Below are 21373 nucleotides of genomic sequence, written 5' to 3'. Positions count from 1 at the left end.
TGATTTTAGTCAAGATAAATATATTCTTGGATATTCTATTGTATGGGAAGTGGTTAAAATGTAAAAGTAACTTCAAGATAGTAGATTTCAGTCTGGATTTGAAAGGAACTCAGGAAGTCTCTATTAAAGAAAAAGAATGTTCTCTGATCATCTCTCTCATTTTATGCATTTTTTTCTCTCTTTTGTTCTGTTTCCCTAAGGTCGATAAAGTTCAAGAAATGGCAATGAGTAATGAAACCAGCATAACACAATTCATCCTTCTAGGACTTTCTAGCAATTCAGATTTACAGACTGTAATCTTTGTACAGTTTTTTGTAATGTACCTGCTCGCCCTAGTTGGGAATCTTCTCATTATAATAACCATATATGTGGACTCTCATCTGCACTCCCCTATGTATTTCCTCCTTAGCAACCTGTCTTTCATAGATTTGTCCTTTGCCACAGTCACTGTTCCCAAATTCCTCGTTAGCTTTCTCATGCAAAACAAAACCATTTCTTTCAGTGACTGCTTGGCTCAAATATTTTTCTTGCATTTAATGGGGGCAGCAGAATGCTTCCACCTGAGCTTGATGGCTTATGACCGCTATGTTGCCATCTGCAATCCTTTGCGATATACCATAATAATGAACAGACAAGCTTGTCTCCAGCTGGTGGCTTCTATATGGGTAGCAGGTTTCATTCATGGTTTAGTTCAGGCACTTCCATCAACTCAGTTGCCCTTCTGTGGTCCTAATCAGATAGATCACTTCTTTTGTGATGTTCTTCCCATATCCTTGTTGGCTTGTTCTAATACTGATATCATTGAAATGCTAGCATTAATCAACAGTGGACTTCTTTCACTCATTTGTTTCTTGGTGGTGTCTATATCTTACACATACATCATCTCCACTGTCTTAAAAATCCGTTCGTCTGAGGGAAGGAAGAAAACCTTCTCTACCTGTGCCTCCCACCTCCTGGTGGTCACCTTGTTTTTTGGCCCCGTTCTCTTCATCTACATGAGACCATCTGTGAAATTTACAGGTGACAAAATGGTCTCCGTTTTCTATGCTATTGTGACCCCTGTGCTAAACCCCTGTATTTATACTCTCAGAAATAAGAAGGTGAAAAGTGCAATGAAAAGGCTAGGAGGTAGGAAAGTATCTTTACTGGAGACGCAGAAAAACTGATTTCCTGTCTGTTCAAAGAAAAATACCGTGATCTAAATTAGTGGTTCCCATCCCTGTCCTGGAGGACCACTAGCCAGTCAGGTTTTCTGGACATCCCTAATGAATACGCATGGAGCAGATTTACGGGCCCGCCTCTTCCATTATATGCAAATCTCTCTTATGCATATTCATTAGGGCTACCCAAAATCCCGACTGGCTGGTGGTCCTCCAGGACAGGGTTGAGAACCACTGGTCTAAATCATCTGCTCTCACTGAGGGGTCCTTAGACTAAGGCGTGCTAGCCATTTTAGCGCCCTCGAAACACTAACGCGTCTATAGACTATAATGGACGTGTTAGCATTTAGTGCACGCTAATATGGCTAGCTTGCCTTAATAAAAGGATCTCTAGGGGCTCCTTTTATCAAGGTGCAGTAGGCAGTTAACGCGCGGAATACCGCACGTTCAACCGCCTGCCGCGCTAGTCGCTAATGCCTCCATTGACGAGGCGTTAGATTTTTGGCGTGCCGCAGGGGTTAGCGCGTGATGAAATGTCCGACGCGCTAACCCCCATAGCGCACCTTGATAAAAGGAGCCCTATGTCTTTTGTCAAGTCCATCCTCGAATCCAAGAACCTTAATTTAGGTAAATATATCTATTAAGTAAATAAAACTTATTATCCTATGCCATTTTTAATTATTTATTATGATTCGTTCATTGTGTGATGTTTTGCTGTATAAATATTGTATCGTGATCTTACCTGGTAACCATAATGCAGAAGTGTCTTGATTGGCTTTGGGGTTATATGTAAAATCTATGGTGTTTTAGAGAAGGGGCTGAAGTTCTAATTTTCATTTGGTCATTCAAAGTTTGACTTTTTCACATTTTGACTATTGCAATTCTAAGAAATGTTTGAGATCTTTACAGGTTACTCAAAATTCTGTGGCAAGTTTAATTACTGGGGCTTCTAGATTTGAACACATCACTTCTGTTCTTAAAGAATTGCACTGGTTGCCAGTTGAGTATCACATTCATTATAAATTGTTGCTACTTGTTTTTAAAACATTGACTGGCAGGAAATCTCCAGTTTTGTTAGGCTCCCTTTGTATTTGTCGACCAACACGGAACTTACGTTCATTGAACACTAATGCCCTGGTGGTTATTATAAGCACATGAGCATTGCTTCTGCCAAGTCAGACCATAGGTCCATCATGCCCAGCAGTCCGCTCCCGCGGCGGCCCCCCAGGTCAAAGACCTGCAGTGATCCATTACTCTACTACTCTTTTACTCTACAGCCTTTTGTACTGTATAGTAACCCTCTAATTGTACCCCTGGATCCCTTTTTCTTCAGGAACTCGTCCATTCCATTTTTGAACCCCAAAGTCGTACTCTGCTCTACCACCTCCTCTAGAAGCGCATTCCAGGTGTCCACCACCCTCTGTGTGAAGAAGAACTTCCTAGCATTTGTTCCTAGCATTTGTTCCATCTGTTCATGTAATTCACGGTGAGGAATATAGGAAATCTATATTCTATGTGCGTGGACCATAGTTTTGGACCCAATTACTTGAGCAACTGCAACGTGATATTGACTGTTTCGAGATTTTGTTGAAAACATTTTTGTTTATGGAGGTATATCGATGCTGATTTCCTATATATATTTATTTTCATCAAGTGTTTTGAAACATATTAAGCAATTATTGTTTTAATATATTTGTTTGTTATAAATTATGTATGTTTGTTGGAATCCACCTAGAAATGTCGATAGAGTGGAATATAAATGAATAAATAAGTCTCATAGCCTTCCACTGGATCACCAGAAATATTCTCTACCAAATTCTCAAACATATTAGCAAAAAGCACTTAAAACTCAACTTGGAACTTGGCAGAGCACAGGAAGAGCCAGGATTTAACTGATTAATGGGCATATTAAGAATGTTAATTAGTTAACTGTCCCCAAAATAGCCGCTAAAGCTAACCAAACACCATTCATAATATTGCTAGTGCCTGATTGGTTTTCAGGTTGGAGTACTCCTTGTCATGTTTCTCCCTCCCTCCTCAATGCTGCAATACTTCCTCTCTCACACACTGTATGCATATAAGGCTCACGAAGGCCCCACTGCTCCACTGCCCACCCCCTCATAGGCCTCCCTTGGAACACTTTTATATATCTGATGGCCCTGTTGGGTTATAGGGGAAGGAACAATGCCCACTCGCTCCTGCCCATTGCAGCAGCCAGTCCAAAATGGCTGCCTTGACCTTTAGTGGAAACCTTGTGATAATAAAGAATAGATTGGTTTCTAATGCAGACTTGCTATAAAAAACAATGTATCTAGGGTGTGTGAGACCTCCGCCAGCATTCCTACTGTCGAGGCTGATACATCAATACATCAGTTTTAGTTGCAATAGGCAAGTAAGTTCCATGGGAGATTCAGAGGCCCTGCTTTCTCCTTGTGATTGAAACCATGAATTTGCTGCACCAGCTACAATCATAGAAGCACAGGGCGAGTATCCTGATGTCCCCTTGAGGGAATATTGATTAAGAATAGATGCAGAACTCTTTTCTTCATATGACTAAATTTCTTGCTCCTGTAAAGACAGATATGCTTTGCATTTTGAGAAGAAAAAAATCTGAAAATGATTTGTATCCATTTTTCCTGCAAATGTTATCCACCTAAACTCAATGGGTTCCACACCTTTGTTTTTCTCAGATGTGGTGGTGATAAACTGTCTGTTTCTCTTCGGATCCTCCAAAGATTAAATTCCCAAGAGCTCCAAATACAGTTTAAGTTCATCAGTTTCCTGCCTTCTGGAGAAAGACTTCAGCCTGTAGCATACAGAGGCATAGACTACCTGTTCTCTAGAAATGCTGAATTTACTGTATCCAAAAAGTAGATTTGTGGTAATTTTCAGAAATATGTTTGATATTTAGAAATGGGGAAAGCAAAAATCATCCATTCAAGTGATAATCTCTTCAAATACTATGCTCCATGTATTAATCTTTAATGTATACTCAACTTGCAATTTGAAGTCTAATTACACAAGGATACAGCTTGAAAATACCTAAAGAATGTGAATTCTTTAGGATAATAATTCATTCTTTAGGAATGTATTATTATCGTTAACCAGCACAAGGCATCTCTACCAGTTTCATTATACATCCATCTCCTGCCTTATTCACTTATTTCTCTTTGTCTTGTCACCTCACTTCTTGTTTCTCATTGTCTCTTCTCAGCTCCTTCCTTAATATATCAAAAGAGAATAACCATTGCAAAGCAAATCTTGAAAAAGATCATCAAGCTGGAATAGGAAAAGTGAGAAGGCAATTGTCAGATTGGAACTGCATTGCTAATGTAATCACTGCTTGAATACATAAACCATTAAATAGCATCTCGAAAGAACTAATGACCTGTCCTTGAGTAGTAGGAAAGGAGACCAGTGGGCATCATAACATGGATAGACTTCAGGTGAGAACTGTGGTATAGGGTTTGGACTGATCTTGATACATTGTGCTGAGTTGGATTTTTTTTTAATTAGCTCTTATATTTGTCTACAGATGGGCAGACCTTTATTTACAATCTTCAGGATCACCAAGTAGAACTTGCTGTAAGGTAATGAACTATAGAATGGATTAAATAAGTCTTTTTTTTTATCAACTAGGAAACTATATTTTAAGGGAAATTTAAATCTGAAGAAACTTGAATGCTGATCTCTGAAGAACTCCAGTACAACTCAAATCACAGGTTTATGTTGGTGGTGGGTGTGTGTGTGTGTGTGTGTGTGTGTATGTGTGTGTGTGTGTGTGTGTGTGTGTGTTGGGAGGGGGTGGGATTAATGAGTGTTTCTGGCAGCTTAAGTCCTTACTACTATGTCTTTTTTTCTAAAATACTACCAGGTGTATGCAGCACACTACAGATATATGTAAGAGAAATAGTCCTCACACCACAGAGCTTATGATATAGTCAAGAGAAATATATTCTCAGAGATTGCATTATATGGGAATTGGTTTAGATGTAAAAGTAACCTCAAGATAGTGGCTTTTAGTCTGGATTTGAAAGGGACCAGAGACAGAGCATGACACAGGAACTCAGGAAGTCTCTGTTAAAGAAAAGGAATGTTCTCTGATCATCTCTCTCATTTTATGCATTTTTGTTCTCTTTTGTTCTGTTTCCCTAAGGTCGATAAAGTTCAAGAAATGGCAATGAGTAATGAAACCAGCATAACACAATTCATCCTTCTAGGACTTTCTAGCAATTCAGATTTACAGACTGTAATCTTTGTACAGTTTTTTGTAATGTACCTGCTCGCCCTAGTTGGGAATCTTCTCATTATAATAACCATATATGTGGACTCTCATCTGCACTCCCCTATGTATTTCCTTCTTAGCAACCTGTCTTTCATAGATTTGTCCTTTGCCACAGTCACTGTTCCCAAATTCCTCGTTAGCTTTCTCATGCAAAGCAAAACCATTACTTTCAGTGAATGCTTAGCTCAAATATTTTTCTTGCATTTAATGGGGGGGACGGAATGCTTCCACCTGAGCTTGATGGCTTATGACCGCTATGTTGCCATCTGCAATCCTTTGCGATATACCATAATAATGAACAGACAAGCCTGTCTCCAGCTGGTGGCTTCAACATGGGTAGCAGGCCTCATTCATGCTTTAGTTCAGGCACTTCCATCAACTCAGCTGCCCTTCTGTGGTCCTAATGAGATAGATCACTTCTTTTGTGATGTTCTTCCCATATCCTTGTTGGCTTGTTCTAATACTAATATCATTGAAATGATAGCTTTGATCAACAGTGGACTTCTTTCACTCATTTGTTTCTTCGTGGTGTCTATATCATACGCATACATCATCTCCACTGTCTTAAAAATCCGTTCATCTGAGGGAAGGAGGAAAACCTTCTCTACCTGTGCCTCCCACCTCCTGGTGGTCACTTTGTTTTTTGGCCCTGCTCTTTTCATCTACATGAGACCATCTGTGAAATTTACAGGTGACAAAATGGTCTCCGTTTTCTATGCTATTGTGACCCCTGTGCTAAACCCCTGTATTTATACTCTCAGAAATAAGAAGGTGAAAAGTGCAATGAAAAGGCTAGGAGGTAGGAAAGTATCTTTACTGGAGATGCAGAAAAATTGATTTCCTGTCTGTTCAAAGAAAGATACCATGGTCTACTCTAAATCATTCGCTCTTACTGAATTATGTTTACTGTTTAATCTACTGTATAAAACACTGATTTTTCCTTTGTTTAAATTTTTATATGGACTTTTCATTGAGATATATAGTAAATCTGATTGTGTTATGTTGATTTTAGTGATGAGGGGTGCTGAAAAGTTCTCAGCCCAACCAACTTCCTAAAGTCTAACCGCTGTTTTGCAACTATAGCTGAAAAGAGTGTTATTTTATTTTTCAAAGTGCCAATTGGCAGAATTATAATGCTATGTTTTAACATTGTATCAGATCATTGATTGAACCATGTCAACGAAAAGTGTGGATTTTTCAAGTGTGGAACTCTGAGCCATTAGGAATTTCCTATTCCTGCAGAAGAAAACTCCAAAGGAAATCCACAAATATATGATGCAAACATTGAGTTATAAATGACCATCATATTCCACAGTGAAGGAGTGGTGTGCAAGCTTTCAGTGTGGAGATTTTGAGATTGGACATTCAGCAAAGTCTGCGAGGCCTCAAACATTGTCAACTCCTGAAATTGTTGACCATGTCCATGACTTGATTTTGGAAGCTTGGCGAATCTCAGCTAAAATGAATGTTGATGGGGAACGATGTTGAGTGGACACTTCCAAGTTGATTTTGCAGGATTTTCAGTGAGTTAATACCAACTTTTTTAAATGACTAGTTACGCTTGATGAGAAGTGGTTAAATCACTATGAACCTGAGACAAAACAACAGTCCATGCAATGAAGGCACTCAGATTCCTCAAGTCCAAGAAAATTCAAAACCCAAAAGTCAGCAGGAAAGGACATGGCCACAGTGTTTTGGGATAAGGAACATAAGAACATAAGTAGTGCCTCTGCCGGGTCAGACCAGAGGTCCATCCCGCCCAGCAGTCCGCCCCCGCGGCAGCCCAACAGGTCATGACCTGCCTTAATCACCAGAAGGTGGTGCGATGACTGACTATCTTCCAAGGGGCCAAACAGTTAATGCAAAATACTACTATAACTATCAATTAAAGGAGGCATTGAAAGAAAAAAGGAGAAGGAAGCTGTGGAAGGGAGTTCTCTTTTGGCAAGACAACGCACCTGCTCACAAAGCAGGCAAAACAATGGATGTTTTCACGTAGTTGGGGTTTCATCGTATAGACCATAAACTCTGCTCATCAGATCTTGCTCCATCTGACTATTTTCTGTTTCCAAACCTTAAAAAGAACTTGCGAGGGTGACAATTTTTGACTGATTTGGAGGTGATTGCAGCAGTGGAGCAGTATTTCAGTGACCAGACTATAGAGTATTTTTAGAAGGGTTCCAGAAACTTCAGACATGATGTGCTAAGTGTGTTGAACTTAGGGGTGACTATATGGAATAACTTGCACGTTTCATGGTACCATGTGATTCCCTTCTCGGTTGGGATGATAATTTTTCAGCACCATTGTATAGTAAACCTGATTGAATTATGCTGTTTTTAGTGGATAATGCAAGCTATATCTCTTGTCATGCCCATCCTAGAATCCAAGAACCTTAATATAGGTAAATATATCTGTTAAGTAAATAAATTTTTACTATTATACGTCATTTTGGTTATCTATCAGGATGCTTTCACTGTATGACGCTTTGCAGTATAAACTTCATATTATGATCTTACCTGGGTTTATATGTAAAAACTGACATTTTAGAAAGAGGGCCCCTAAGTCCCTTAGCAAATTTACCTTGTACTGAATCAACACAAATACTTAAGACTCAACTTGGAACTTGGCAGAGAATTGGAAGAGCCAGGATTTAACTGATTAATGGCCATATTCAGACTGCTAATCAGTTAACCTTCCAAAATTTTGCGGCAAAGCTAACCGTACACTGATCTGAATATTGGCTGGTGCCTGGTTGGTTTTCAGGTTGCAGTACTCCTTGTCCTGTTTCTCCCTCCCTCCTCAAAGCTGCAATACTTCCTCTCTCCCACCCTGTATGTATGTAAGGTCCACCAAGGCCTACTCCCTCAAAGGACTACCTGGTACCACTTTTATGTACCTGGTGGTCCAGTTGGATCATAGGGGAAGGGACAATACTCACTTGCTCCTGCCTATTGCAGCAGCCAGTCTAAAATGGCTGTAATGACCTCTAGTGATACTCACTAATACCATCAGGCTTTTGGTAGAGGTTACAGCAGCCATTTTAGATTGGCCACCACCAAGAAGGTGTAGGCATTGATCCTTCCCCTACCTTCAAAATGAGCCTCCTGGTAGGTACAAGTGGGCCCAGTGGAACCTGAAGGATGGGGTATGGGAAATGCAGGACCTTAAATGAATGCAAGGTAGGAGGATGGAAAGATCAGGTCACTGAGAAAGGAGAGGGGCTTTGGAGGATCTTATGTGAGTCCCGGCTGACATTCTGCAGAGGCCCACAGACCCTTATGCAGACCCTGCATGGATATCATCCAAGGTCCGGATAAGCCCTGGTGACTTCCTTATATTACATTTAGCCCTGAATATTCAATCCTGTTGCTGGTTCCATTTAAGAAACCATGACAGCTGATAGTGCATAGTTTCTGTAGCAATTTTGTTCATTCTGATTTTCCAGAAGGAAGTAAATTGATGTTATAGAAAACTGCCTTTAAACGTAGAGATTTTGTTATTTGAGTCCTGGATATTATGCTAAATTTTCTATATAAGTCTGAAGTATGTTCATGTGTTGCATGGAATGGACACTAAGGCCTGGATTCTTGAACTGGCACAGACATTGGTGGCTGCCTTAAAAGTGGAAACCAATCATATGTCAATAGCATCGGTGTTGGTTTCGGAATCATGCTGATGTGAGAGAGATTGGTGCCGGAAATATAGGCCCAGGTTTTCCAAGCTTACATATCCAGCACCTATTTTCATGTGAATTGTGCCTACCTTGGTGTTTAAGGTCATCTAATGCCAGTTCCAGCACTGGCCATGCCTACTTTCATGTTTGGCGACCTAAAATACACATTTCTGAGGACAATTTTCTAGGCACGGTATGTGCCTCAAATCTCAGTTAAAAACACCATTTGGACTGCATTTTTAATGGAGGTATGGAGGCCTACTGGTGCCTAAAAAATCATCACTGGTTTGAGATTCTAGGCCTTAAGCTCTAAAGGGCTTTTACACACATACACACACGCCCGCCCTGGTCTTTACTACCTTAGGAGAGAGGCCCATCTTACTTTTTCTATCCAGGGCCCATTCAATCCTAGCTATGGGTATTGTACCTAATGCAGGTTTCTTATGAAGACAAAGAGCTTTTTCAGAGCTGCAGATAAAGACTCTAGGGATCAATTAAAGAACATGCTTGTGCATTTCATAATTCAGAAATGCTTGTGCATTTCATAATTATGTGATTGCTATGCCATGTATAATTTGTCTGTGTACATTACCGCTAACTGGTTAAGTAAACTATAATCACACAGAAAAAGGTTTGTCTAAGCTTAGCTGCCAAGCTAACCAGGTGTAGATAGCAGCAGTGGGACTTCCGGTGCCCTCGCTTGGTCCTGATTCCCCCTCCTACACACACACACACATGACAATCTTCTATGGTCACATCAAATTTTAGGTGTTAAAAGATCCTATTGGATAGAGCTAGATCAGGTAAGAGGCAGGGAGGCCCCCTGGGAGGTCAGCGCACTTGCTTGCCCCTCGTGACTTAAACTGTGATATAGCTCCACCACCACCTTACAAGGTATGTTTGCTGGGGCTGAGTTGCAGTGCCAATGTTTGGAATTTGTGCCACAGAGAAGAGGAAAAAGGATAGGAATGGGTGAAAGGCCCGTTAATGATATACAATAGACTTTGTCTTGTAATGGTGATGTGTTATGAATATCCTACCATAGAGGCTGATGCAAGAATATGAGTGTCCCTCGCAATTGAAACAAGGTTATTGCTGTACAAGCTGAAGCCAAAACAGGTGTGCCTTTGAGGGAATGTTGACTCTTTATTTTATCAAATGAGTTAAACAAATTTCGATAACAATATTTATCCACATGAACCCCATAAGTCCATAAGCTATTTTTTTTACAAGATATGTTAGTAAATACTGTTAATGGTAAAATTAATTAACCACCTGCTTCTTTTGAGATCCGCTAAAGAGTATAATTCCATGAGTCCCCAAATATAGTTTAAATAAATCACTTTGCTGCCTACTGGAGAAAGTCTTTATCTAAAATTAATACTGTTTGATGATTTCCATGGATATGTTCGCTATGTGGAAATAAGCAAAAATCACCCATTCAAATGATCTCTCCAAATAAAACGCTGTAAGTATCTATCTCTATTTACATGCAAAAATCCAAAGGAATGTTTCAGTTTAGGGGATAAAGAACTTTTGTGCACGAAAGAGAAGCAGGACTTGGGTTTGATAGTATGTGATGATCTTAGAGTGACCAATCAGGTAGAAAAGGCAAAGGCAAAATCTAGAAGGATGCTTGGGTCATAGAGAGAGGAATGGCCAGTAGGAAAAATGAGGTATCGATGCCTCGGTATATGACTCTGCTGTGACCTCATTTAGAATATTGTGTACAATTCTGGAGACCTCACCTTCAAAAAGATATAGACAGGATGAAGTTGGTGAAATGGAAGGCTACTAAAATGGTCAGGAAAGGTGTTAGAGAGAAGATATGATAGAGACGTTTAAATACCTATGTGGCATAAGTGCACTTGAGAAGAGTCTCTTTCAATTGAAAGGAAACTCTGGAATGAGGAGGTATAGGATGATGTAACCTGAAAAAATACTTTTTCACAGAAAGGATGGGAAAAGCTTGGAATGGCTTTGCTGTGGTTGTGGAGTAGACAAAAAGTATATCTGAATTCAAGAAAGTTTGGGGCAAGTATGTTGGATCGCTAAGGGAAAAGAGTGGATAGTAGATAGCATGGATAGGCAGTCTACATTAGCCATATGGTCTTTATCTGCCTTATTTTTCTCGGTTTCTCCATTTATTGTTTGCCAACCTGTTGACATCTACAATTGACTTTAAATCATTCCGAAAAGAAATCAAAACTCTGCTATTCAAAAAAAACAATACAGCCTTCTTATCCCCCCCCCCCCGCATCCTCCCCCCTCCATGCAAATTTCCAGTTGACCTCCTATCCCTCTACTAATATCTCCCCAATGACCCTATCAAATAACCATCCATGAATTTCTTCTTCCCTACTACTAATCCTCAATTCTCCTCCCTTCCTCAATTTCTTCCCTCTGCCTCTACTATGTAACCGTCCCCTAAATTGTAACTTCCTGGAAATGTCCAGCTATCTTCTACTGTAATCCGCTTAGAACTGCAAGGTACAGGCGGAATAGAAGTCACTAATGTAATGTAATGTAGTATTAAAATATTTATTTATAAATATACTTCATATACAGAGTAAAGATGGGAAACATTAAAAGGGAATTATATCACTAGTATCATCGCTTATTGACTCCAGAAATCATTAATTATATTATTTACTTTTAAAAGCCAGAGTGGCAGGAAACTCATTTCATTCCCTTCAGAAGAAAGATTTCTTCATTGAAAATATTGATATATTATGAGATTGCAAAATGTTCCACTGATGGTTATGGCCAAATGACATTTGGAGAGAACTGATGAACTGCGCTTGAGTTTGGGGAAAGGACGACAGTGGGTATCACAAGGTGAGTAGATTTTTAGGTGGGAAAAATGCTGCTCTGAGGGTTTCTGCTGATCTCAGTATATACGAATGGTGTGAGACTTTTAAAACTGAGTTCTTCATTTGGCTACTGATGGGCAGACCTTTATTCTCAATCCTCCCGATTACAATGTCATGAAACCAAAGTCATCTGGCAGGATCTCTATGCGTGAGGAAGGGATAGTTGATTGTATGGATGGACACACTGGATTAGCCATATGGTCCTTATCTGCCTTTGATTTTTATGTTTCTATGTTTATTACGCTTTAACTTTTCTAATGCCTTACCGGCTGTACTCAGCACATGTAGGAGAGACAGTTCCTGCTCCACAGAGCATAAATTCTGGTTATGATAAAGATAACATAAGCAAGAGAATCTAGAACAGGGCTGGGCAACTTCGGTCTTCGAGGGCCGGAATCCAGTCAGGTTTTAAGGATTTCCCCAATGAATATGCATGAGATCTATTTGCATGCACTGCTTTCAATGCATATTCATTGGGGAAATCCTGAAAATCCGACTGGATTCCGGCCCTCAAGGACCGGAGTTGCCCACCCCTGTTCAGAAGAATAGAGAAGTGGTCAAGATGTAAAAGTGGCTGAAAAAAAGGACAGTTTAGGAATCAAGGAAACTCTTATATCTTGGCATCCCAAGTCCTCTAAATTTTCTTCACACTTCTACCTCTAACCCTCTGTTGTAGTTCCTTCCTATTTCTCCTACTGTAAACCGCGTCGGGCTCTACAAACGTGGAGATGATGCGGTATACAAACCTAAGGATTAGATTAGATTAGATTAGATTAGTTTATAGCCTGGATTTGAAAAGGACTAGAGTAGGGGTGGGCAACTCTGGTCCTCTGGGGACAGAATCCAGTCAAGTTTTCAGGATTTCCTCAATTAATATGCATTGAAAGCAGTGCGTGCAAATAGATCTCATGCATATTCATTGGTGGAAATCCTGAAAACCCGACTGGATTCCGGCCCTCGAGGACCAGAGTTGCCCATCCCTGGACTAGAGATATGAGTATGACACAATATCTCTTTATTTCTCCTTGTGTTTTTATTTCCCTATAGTAAATAAAGTGGAAAGGATGGCAGTACAGAATGAAACCAGAGTCATGGAGTTCATCCTCCTCGGACTTTCTAGCAATCCAGACTTACGGGTAATATTCTTTGTGTTCTTTCTAACGATGTACCTGGGCACCATAGCTGGAAGTCTTCTCATTATGGTAACTATATATGTGGACACTCAACTGCACACGCCCATGTACTTCTTCCTCAGTACCTTATCTTTCATCGATTTGTTCTTTACCACAGTCACTATCCCTAGATCCCTTGTTAACCTTCTCCTTCCAAGCAAAACCATCTCTTTCAGCGAGTGCATTGCTCAGTTGTTTTTCTTGCATTTCATCGGGGGTACAGAATGCCTTCACCTCAGCCTGATGGCCTATGACCGCTACGTCGCCATCTGCAATCCTTTGCGCTATACCACAATAATGACCAGACACGTCTGTCTGCTGCTGGTACTTTCTACTTGGGTTCTAGGTCTGATTCATGCCTTCGCACAGGTATTTCCAACAATTCATATGCCCTTCTGTGGTCCTAATAAGATAGATCATTTCTTTTGCGAAACCCATGCTTTGTACGTATTGGTTTGCTCAAGTTCCCTTTTCATTGAAATTGTGGATATGCTCAACAGTGGACTCTTAATTCTGTGCTGTTTCTTGGTGGTCTCTATATCTTACACGTTTATCATCTCAACTGTCTTAAAAATTCGTTCAGCTGAGGGAAGACAGAGAGCTTTCTCTACCTGTGCATCTCACCTCTTGGTGGTCACAATCCATTTTGGCTCTTCGGTCTTCATCTACTTGAGGCCCTCGGTGACATTTGCAGCTGACAAACCACTCTCTGTTTTTTATGCTGTCGTGACTCCCTTTCTAAACCCCTTCATTTACACTCTGAGAAACAAGGAGGTGAAAAAGGCAATGAAGAAACTGGGAAGTAGGAAAGTTTCTTTTCTGAAGATACATAGAATTTGAAGAAAAAAGCATTTGGCTATCAATGACTGATGTATGCTCTTGAACCTAATCTACAATGTTTTGATTGTTGTACCCTTGGTTAACTCTTTAAATAGAATATTCTTGGTAAGGGATCACAAAGTTGAATGCATTATGCTGTTACACCCTGGAATTCAGGAACCCTGATTTATGTAAATATGCACTCATTAAAATTCTATTCTAAGAATTTTTATCCCTCCCAATTTCAAAAGTAGATTTTGAGCAATCTACAGTCAATAAGAGATGAACATATCATGCTGAGAAGCTACAACAATCAGTATATCAAACTAAAATTCATAATATTTAGAAAAAAGGGAAAGATTTTAGATTCTGTCAAAAAGTAAATATGATGATGGCAGTCTAATCTATAATGGAAGGCTCTTCCATAATTTAACCACCTCATATGAAATTATTCTAGCTCAAGCATGTTTAAACAGAATTTACTTAAAAGAAGGATAGTTTAAGCTCAACATTATTGAAGAATGCTACTGACCAATGTGAGGGGCCACCAAAAAGTTCTCAGTCCAACCAACAAAGTTGGGTCAGTCTCCATCGAGGGCTATAGTCCAGTGGTTTTCCACTTTTTTTGTCCTGTCAGAAAAATACGGAACTAAAAGGTGAAAAATCGCTGGACTAAGGGGTTGATTCTTTAAAGGGTACCTAACTTACCCCCACCCCCCCCACACACTTTTTTTTTTTACAAAACTCTGCTGCTCCTGATGTTCAAAGGAACTATGGGCTCCTTTAATCACAGCGTGCTACGGGGGTTAGCGTATCGGACATTTCATCACGCGCTAACCCCTGCGGCACACCAAAAAACGAACGCCTCGTCAATGGAGGTGTTAGCGACTAGCGCGGCAGGTGGTTGAACGTGCGGTATTCCACGCGTTAACCGCCTACCGCAGCTTGATAGAAGGAGCCCTATATGTTGGAGCAGCTCAGAGCATTCAGAGTGTCGGCCGGCGCTAAAAAACGCTTTTGTGGTTTTGTAAAAGGGGGGTTAATTGGCAAAATTCTCTTAATAGTCTCAATAATTGAAAAGTGTCACTAGAAGTGTGGAATAACTGGTAAGCTTCATGGCTGCACATCATTCTCGCATCATGATGTCATAATGCCTCATTCCACCAATGCCTAAGAGCCATCCTCATCGGTGATATCATAGCGGCTTGGTTTCCCCTTACTTACTAGATGCATTTGCCTTGTTGAAATGAAAAGTGTCACAAAATATGTGGAATAACTTGCAAGTTTTATGGCTCCGCATCATCCTCTTCTTGGTTGGGCTGAGAACTTTTCAGCGTTCCCTTTGATACTATTAACCACATGATCTTGTTGAATGGTTTTTTGAAAGTATTATCCATAAACAAATAATAGTCCACTATTGATTTAATTAACTGTGTAGTGGGTTGAATATCTCAACTACCCTCATGCATTCTGGGTGTGGCCAGAGTCTGACCAAAGACCATTCGATCCTGATGCCCACATAGGAACCGGCACTGAATATCAGGGCCTAATTTATTTTTATAGCATTCCATTTGTATCATCAACTTTGTTTTGAATCCATTCATTCACCAGTTTTCAGTGTATTTATGCCTTCTCTCTGGGACTCCTTGACTTGAGCCTTCTTCTGAAAAGTTTGAGTCAACATTAAAAAGCTATTGTTTTAGCAAAGTATGAAGAAAAACTGAGGCCCTGGGTTTATTGTAGCACCTTTGCTTGTATCCATCTGTTTGTTTTATATGCCATCAAATATGCCATCAAACGCTTTTGGGTAATGCGATTAGAATGCTTCTTTTCTAGGCTTTTTCTTTAAAATATGTTTTATTTCTCTTGTGATATACTCACATGTTTTGGGGTTTGCTTTTTTTTTTGTAAATCTTTATTAATTTTCAGAACTGATACAGAGTGCAAACAAGTATACATTCAGATAATACATAAAACAGTGCCCTGTATATTCAATGAATATTAAAACAAAGTACCCTTTTCAACCCCCCTCCCGTCTCTGGAAGCTCTCATGAGGCTTATGTTTATTAAAACATGTGAGAGATATACTCACATGTTTTAATAAACATAAGCCTCATGTATTTAAATACTTTTTAATAATTTCTTGAGGTTACAACAGATGGCATATCCCATCCAGGATGATAACTGCACTTGTAGCATTCAGTTCTTGCATAAAAAGCATTTTTACATCAAAATTCATTATGTAATAAAGGTTGTCACTTTCGGTAGCTGAACTCACCCTGTGCATCAGCTCAGCCTCTGGTTCAAAAAATTTTGATGATCTTATTACATAGTAACATAGTAGATGACGGCAGATAAAGATCCATCCAGTCTGCCCAACCTGAAACTCTCCCCAGCACCATCCTCAACTAAACTGTCATATACAGACACAGACGTGCAAGTCTGCCCAGTACTGGCCTTAGTTAAATATTTACTATTATTTTCTGATTCTAGATCCTCTGTGTTCATCCCACGCTTTTTTGAACTCCGTCAATGTTTTCCCCTCCATCACCTCTCTCGGGAGCGCATTCCAGGCATCCACCACCCTCTCCGTAAAGTAGAATTTCCTTACATTGCTCTTGAATCTACCACCCCTCAACCTCAAATTATGTCCTCTGGTTTTTACCATTTTCCTCTCTCTGGAAAAGATTGTTTTCCGCATTCCTCTCCACATGTGATATATTGGACATCCTGAGGAAGGAGTGTTTCTCCGAAACACGGACCGTGTTGGGTCCGTATTCCATGTACATGAGAGCCATTTTTTAAGGATTACAATTTTGTATGTATTTGTAAATTCTATTCTTCAGTTTTTTCCTAGTTTTATAAAGGAGAGATGTCATGTACTAATATTTGTTACCATATTATTCATATTATTTTTACTTATGGATAAACATTTTATTTGTACATATTTTTATATGATTTATTGTATGTAATACTAAGGGGCATTTTTACAAAGTCAAGGCAGTGAGTCCCAATGCAGCAAATACGACACAGCCCTTAGGAATTGAAGGGGCTGAGTCATTTTTTGCAGTGCAGGAATCGTTACCCCGGCTTTTCAAGAGGGTCCCGAATTGTTGCTTATGATGGGGTTTTTTCAATTACATTTATGATTTTATTGATAGTTATGGCTTGAACCCTGATGCAGGCAATTTCTCACCAAAACACAGCCGTGTTGGGTCTCTGTGTTTATGCTGGACAGAATAAACTGAATTTGGCTCTACATCTGCTGTGGCCACAGTTTCATTTTTCTTGTTTCCATTTGTGACTTTCCACGTAGGGCTTTTATCCTTCTTTTTCTTCATTTCAGAAGATGAGAAATACCCTTTTTGGGTAATGCGATTAGAACGCTCCTTGATATACCTTTTACGAAGGTACGTTAGGGCCTTAACGCACCGCTACCACCTCCTCTTGTGCAGGGTAGTTTTTCGGCCAGCGCGTGCTATAGCATGCGCTAATCCGGTGCGTGCGCTAAAAACGCTAGCGCACCTTTGTAAAAGGAGCCCAAAGGCCCTCTTTTACTAAGGCGCGCTAACCGATTAGCGTGCACTAAATGCTACCACGTGCATGTTCGTCTATAGGGGTAAGAAAAGAAGGAGTCCGTAAAAAAACCAGCAACAAATCCATAGTTGCAAGGAGAACAAAACAAGACAAGCTGTCAAACTTTAAAGTCCAGTCTCTTAAATTTCGCTCTGCCATTGTAGGCCGATGATCCTGGTGGCAACAGTCAATCAGTCTTTTTGTGGTAGCCAATGAAAGAAAGTCCTGGTACGTTACGTTGATCCATGTTGGGCCACAGTCCTTTGCCAGATTTCAGGCACTTGTGAAGTCTCTTTCTCTGTAGCTTGGTCTTCTCTATGTGGGGGAACTCATCCCTCCTCTGGAACAAATGTTAAAAAGATGATTCTACCAAAGGGCAAATAGCAAAACTAATTCATCATAGCTTTCTTCATGTGGGCTTTATATTTGTGCAGGCCATAGTCCATTCAGTTACCACATTTAAATGTCCTTATTGGCTCTGATAGTAACCCAATAAATTTCATTGTATTAGTTTGTATACGTAAATTCTCATTTCCTTATAAATCTTCCTCTAGTAAAATATTCTCATTTCCCTCTTCCATATACCTTCAGATTTACTTGCAATTTCTTGTCTATAAACACATCTAACGTTGGACTAGTGGCTTGCTATAAATCACATTTCCCACTAATGCATTTCCTCTCTCTGTCCTTAACTTCGCTTGTAATAGTTTCTCAGTAAAAGCTCCTTTTTTTTAAAGACAAAATCCCCAATATGTCTTCTCTCTAAAATATCCTTATGATTAGAAATATGACGCATCTCTTACATATATGCAACGGAAGTTCATATCATCAGCACTGAAAGAATGCCTGTATCTCAAAAGCTACAGAACAAGGAGGCATAATTTCAAAAAAATATGAGAGACTTGCATGAATAAGACTTCAGAAAACTTGGGCCCTCTGATAAATCACGCATGTGCTAACCGCTAACACGTCCATAGGATAACATATTAGTGTTTAGCGCACGTTAAAAAGCGTAGCATACCTTTATAAAAGAGAGGGTTAGAGTAGACTGGAAAATAAATGTTCCCATCAGTATATAAAGAAGGAATAAGCAAGGAGAGAAAGGAGAGATCTCCCTTAGTGTTTCAGGCCCGAGTCCATACGGGTTTAGCATGACAGTTGTTGGGCAAAGTAAACGCAACTAAATACCCATTATTTTGGAAATCTAGGCCACATGCCCAGGAAACAGCTATCTGATGGGACAAAAAAATATCCATACCAGGACCCCAATTAAAAGAATGGGCTGTGCTAAGATGATACAGGACAGAACCATAGGCATAGGTAGTTGGAATAGGCATAGGGCAGGGGAAAACTTTGATGTGATATTCAGTACTCTTATTTATTTAAAATTATTTATAAGCCGCCTATCTACAAATCTAGACGAGTAACAAAATAGCATTCACATACATGCACAATAACATACATGCACATACTCTGCATCCATAAGCCATTCTTTCTTAGTTCTCTGTATCTAGAAGCTTCTAAAGGCACATCTTAATTCTTTGTCTCTTTCTATGCTCCTTAATAACTAACAACTGTTATTAAGAACATAAGAATTGCTGCCGATGGGTCAGACCAGTGCCCTAACTATTCTCTTTAAATGCCCAATCGATGTATTTCAAAAACAGTTCTGTATTTTTACACAACCAGCAGACGTTGGAACCGGGTTATTGTAGACGCGGCCACTACACTTATCACGGCAAAGGATGTCCCAGCCATGATAAGTATAGCGGCTACGGCTACAGCCGCCAGTCTCCCCCCCATGAATGAATGAGGCAGGAGGGATGCCCAATCCCCCCTGCTGGAAGACCCCCCTCAGGTGAATACCCCCCTCCCAATACCCCCCCCCCACACACTAACACCCCCCTCATACAAAGACACACACCGTTAATATGCCCCCAATAACCTTAAAAGTTGGCTGGTCGGTCTTCCTTGCCTGCCCCTTCCCGGTGCATTGTGGGATTCACCGGGGAAGGACCTAGGCCTGATTGGCCCAAATGCCATACTAATGCTAAGACACCTATAGGGATAAATTGAGTGTTATAGCATTTATCACACACTAATTGTTAGTAAAAGGAGCCCTTAGTTTTAAAATAAATAAATATCACAAGAGTATTTTATTTTCAGGACCAAGCATGATGTTAAAGACTGGCTCTTTGTTATTACTTTCCAAATCTAACTTTTCTAAGAGCACGTTTTACCTCTTGATTTCTCAGACTGTAAATTATAGGATTTAACATTGGAATTAAAACTGTGTAGAGCAAGGAGAAGAGTTTATCTAGGCTTGGTGAATACAACGAGGGCGGTTTCATATACATAGAGCACAAAGTCACATAGAATAGAATAACTACAATGAGGTGAGAGGAACAGGTGGAGAAGGTTTTGCTTCTGCTGTCGGTAGATTGGATTTGCAGGATGCATTTGATGATGCAAACATACGATACTACAGTTAATATGAAGGGAAAGACTGCCCCACAGATCCCTTCAATAAGTATCAGAATTTCAAGGCTGGTCACATCGCTACAGGAGAGCTTTATCAGTGCATTAATGTCACAGAAGAAATGATTAATTTCATGGAAGTTGCAGAAAGATAACTGAGAAATAGAAACATCTATAGGAACTACAGTCAGTGCTGCACCTATCCATGAAGCAGCAACGAGTGACCTGCATATTTTTGTATTCATCGTGAGTGCATAGTGGAAAGGGTGGCAGATCGCCACATAGCGATCATAAGCCATGGCGGCAAGGAGAAAATATTCCGTACATTCAAAATTCATGAAAAAGAAGAGCTGCGTCAGGCAGAGAGAATAGGAAATGAAGGTGTTTTGGGTGAACAGGTTGTCCAATAATGTTGAGATTGTGACTGTGGTGCTACAGACATCTAACACGGACAAGTTGCAGAGGAAGACATACATGGGTTTGTGGAGACGATGATCTGTGAGCATTAATATTAAAAACCCAACATTTCCGAAGAGAGAGATAAAGAAAGCCAGTAATACCACGATGGAAATGAAGACTTGGTGAGAATATTCAGAGAAGCCCAAAAGAATGAATCCTTTGTTTGATGTCTTGTTCTCCATTTTCAATCTTGCTGTCACCTTCATCTGTTGCTATATTTAGAGAGATATAATCACCACAAGGGAGAAGTTTGAATTATGGGGAGATGTGCACAGGACAAACGCTCAGTAGGTTTTGGCTTGTCTGACCATTTATCTTAGAAACATAGAAAAATGGCAGATAAATGGCCCATCTATTCTTTTCTTTTCTTTTTTTTAATTCTTTATTTATAACATTTTTTTTCTTATTACATTCAAGTATACATAACTTGAAACAGATCCATAGTTCCAAAAAAAGGAAAAAGATAAGTAATTCAACCATTATTTAGTGGACCATATTTGACAAAATCATCAGGAAAAAATAAAAGATCAGTGGGAGTACATAAAGTCAAATGGAAGAACAGCAATACTCTGCATATCCTACAGCCGATCTATAGCAGATTACCCATCACGAGCTACGGATACAATTTGCTCTTTTCATTCTATGAATTTTAACAGTTGCTTAAGTTCAAAAGAAACAGATAATTCTTACTCTGTTAAGTAATCAAACATTTTACAGGAAACTTTAATAAAAAATATACCTCTCAAGGTAGAGAGAACGAGAGGGCACTCTCTAAAGTTAAAAGGGGATAGATTCCATACAAACGTAAGGAAGTTCTTCTTCACCCAGAGAGTGGTGGAAAACTGGAACGCTTTTCCGAAGGCTGTTATAGGGGAAA

The 21373-nt window shown here is 39.8% G+C and overlaps 3 protein-coding genes across 3 annotated transcripts; all 3 read left to right on the top strand.

Moving 5' to 3' along the window:
• Positions 1-215: 215 nt before the first annotated feature.
• Positions 216-1166, top strand: LOC117350451 (olfactory receptor 1509-like). Its single transcript, XM_033924743.1, has one exon. The coding sequence runs from the start codon at positions 219-221 to the stop codon at positions 1164-1166; it is 948 nt and encodes a 315-aa protein (XP_033780634.1). The 5' UTR covers positions 216-218.
• A 4165-nt stretch (positions 1167-5331) lies between these two features.
• LOC117350449 (olfactory receptor 1509-like) lies at positions 5332-6282 on the top strand. The gene has a single exon (XM_033924742.1). It carries the CDS (start codon positions 5335-5337, stop codon positions 6280-6282), a length of 948 nt encoding a protein of 315 aa, XP_033780633.1. The 5' UTR covers positions 5332-5334.
• Positions 6283-13056: 6774 nt separating this feature from the next.
• LOC117350448 (olfactory receptor 1509-like) lies at positions 13057-14004 on the top strand. Its single transcript, XM_033924741.1, has one exon. It carries the CDS (start codon positions 13057-13059, stop codon positions 14002-14004), a length of 948 nt encoding a protein of 315 aa, XP_033780632.1.
• Positions 14005-21373: the final 7369 nt, after the last annotated feature.

The sequence above is a fragment of the Geotrypetes seraphini genome, chromosome 16, assembly GCF_902459505.1.
Source record: "Geotrypetes seraphini chromosome 16, aGeoSer1.1, whole genome shotgun sequence".
Lineage (NCBI taxonomy): Eukaryota > Metazoa > Chordata > Amphibia > Gymnophiona > Dermophiidae > Geotrypetes > Geotrypetes seraphini.
The sequence above is the reverse complement of the archived record's forward strand: the minus strand, read 5'-3'. Positions and strand labels throughout refer to the sequence as shown.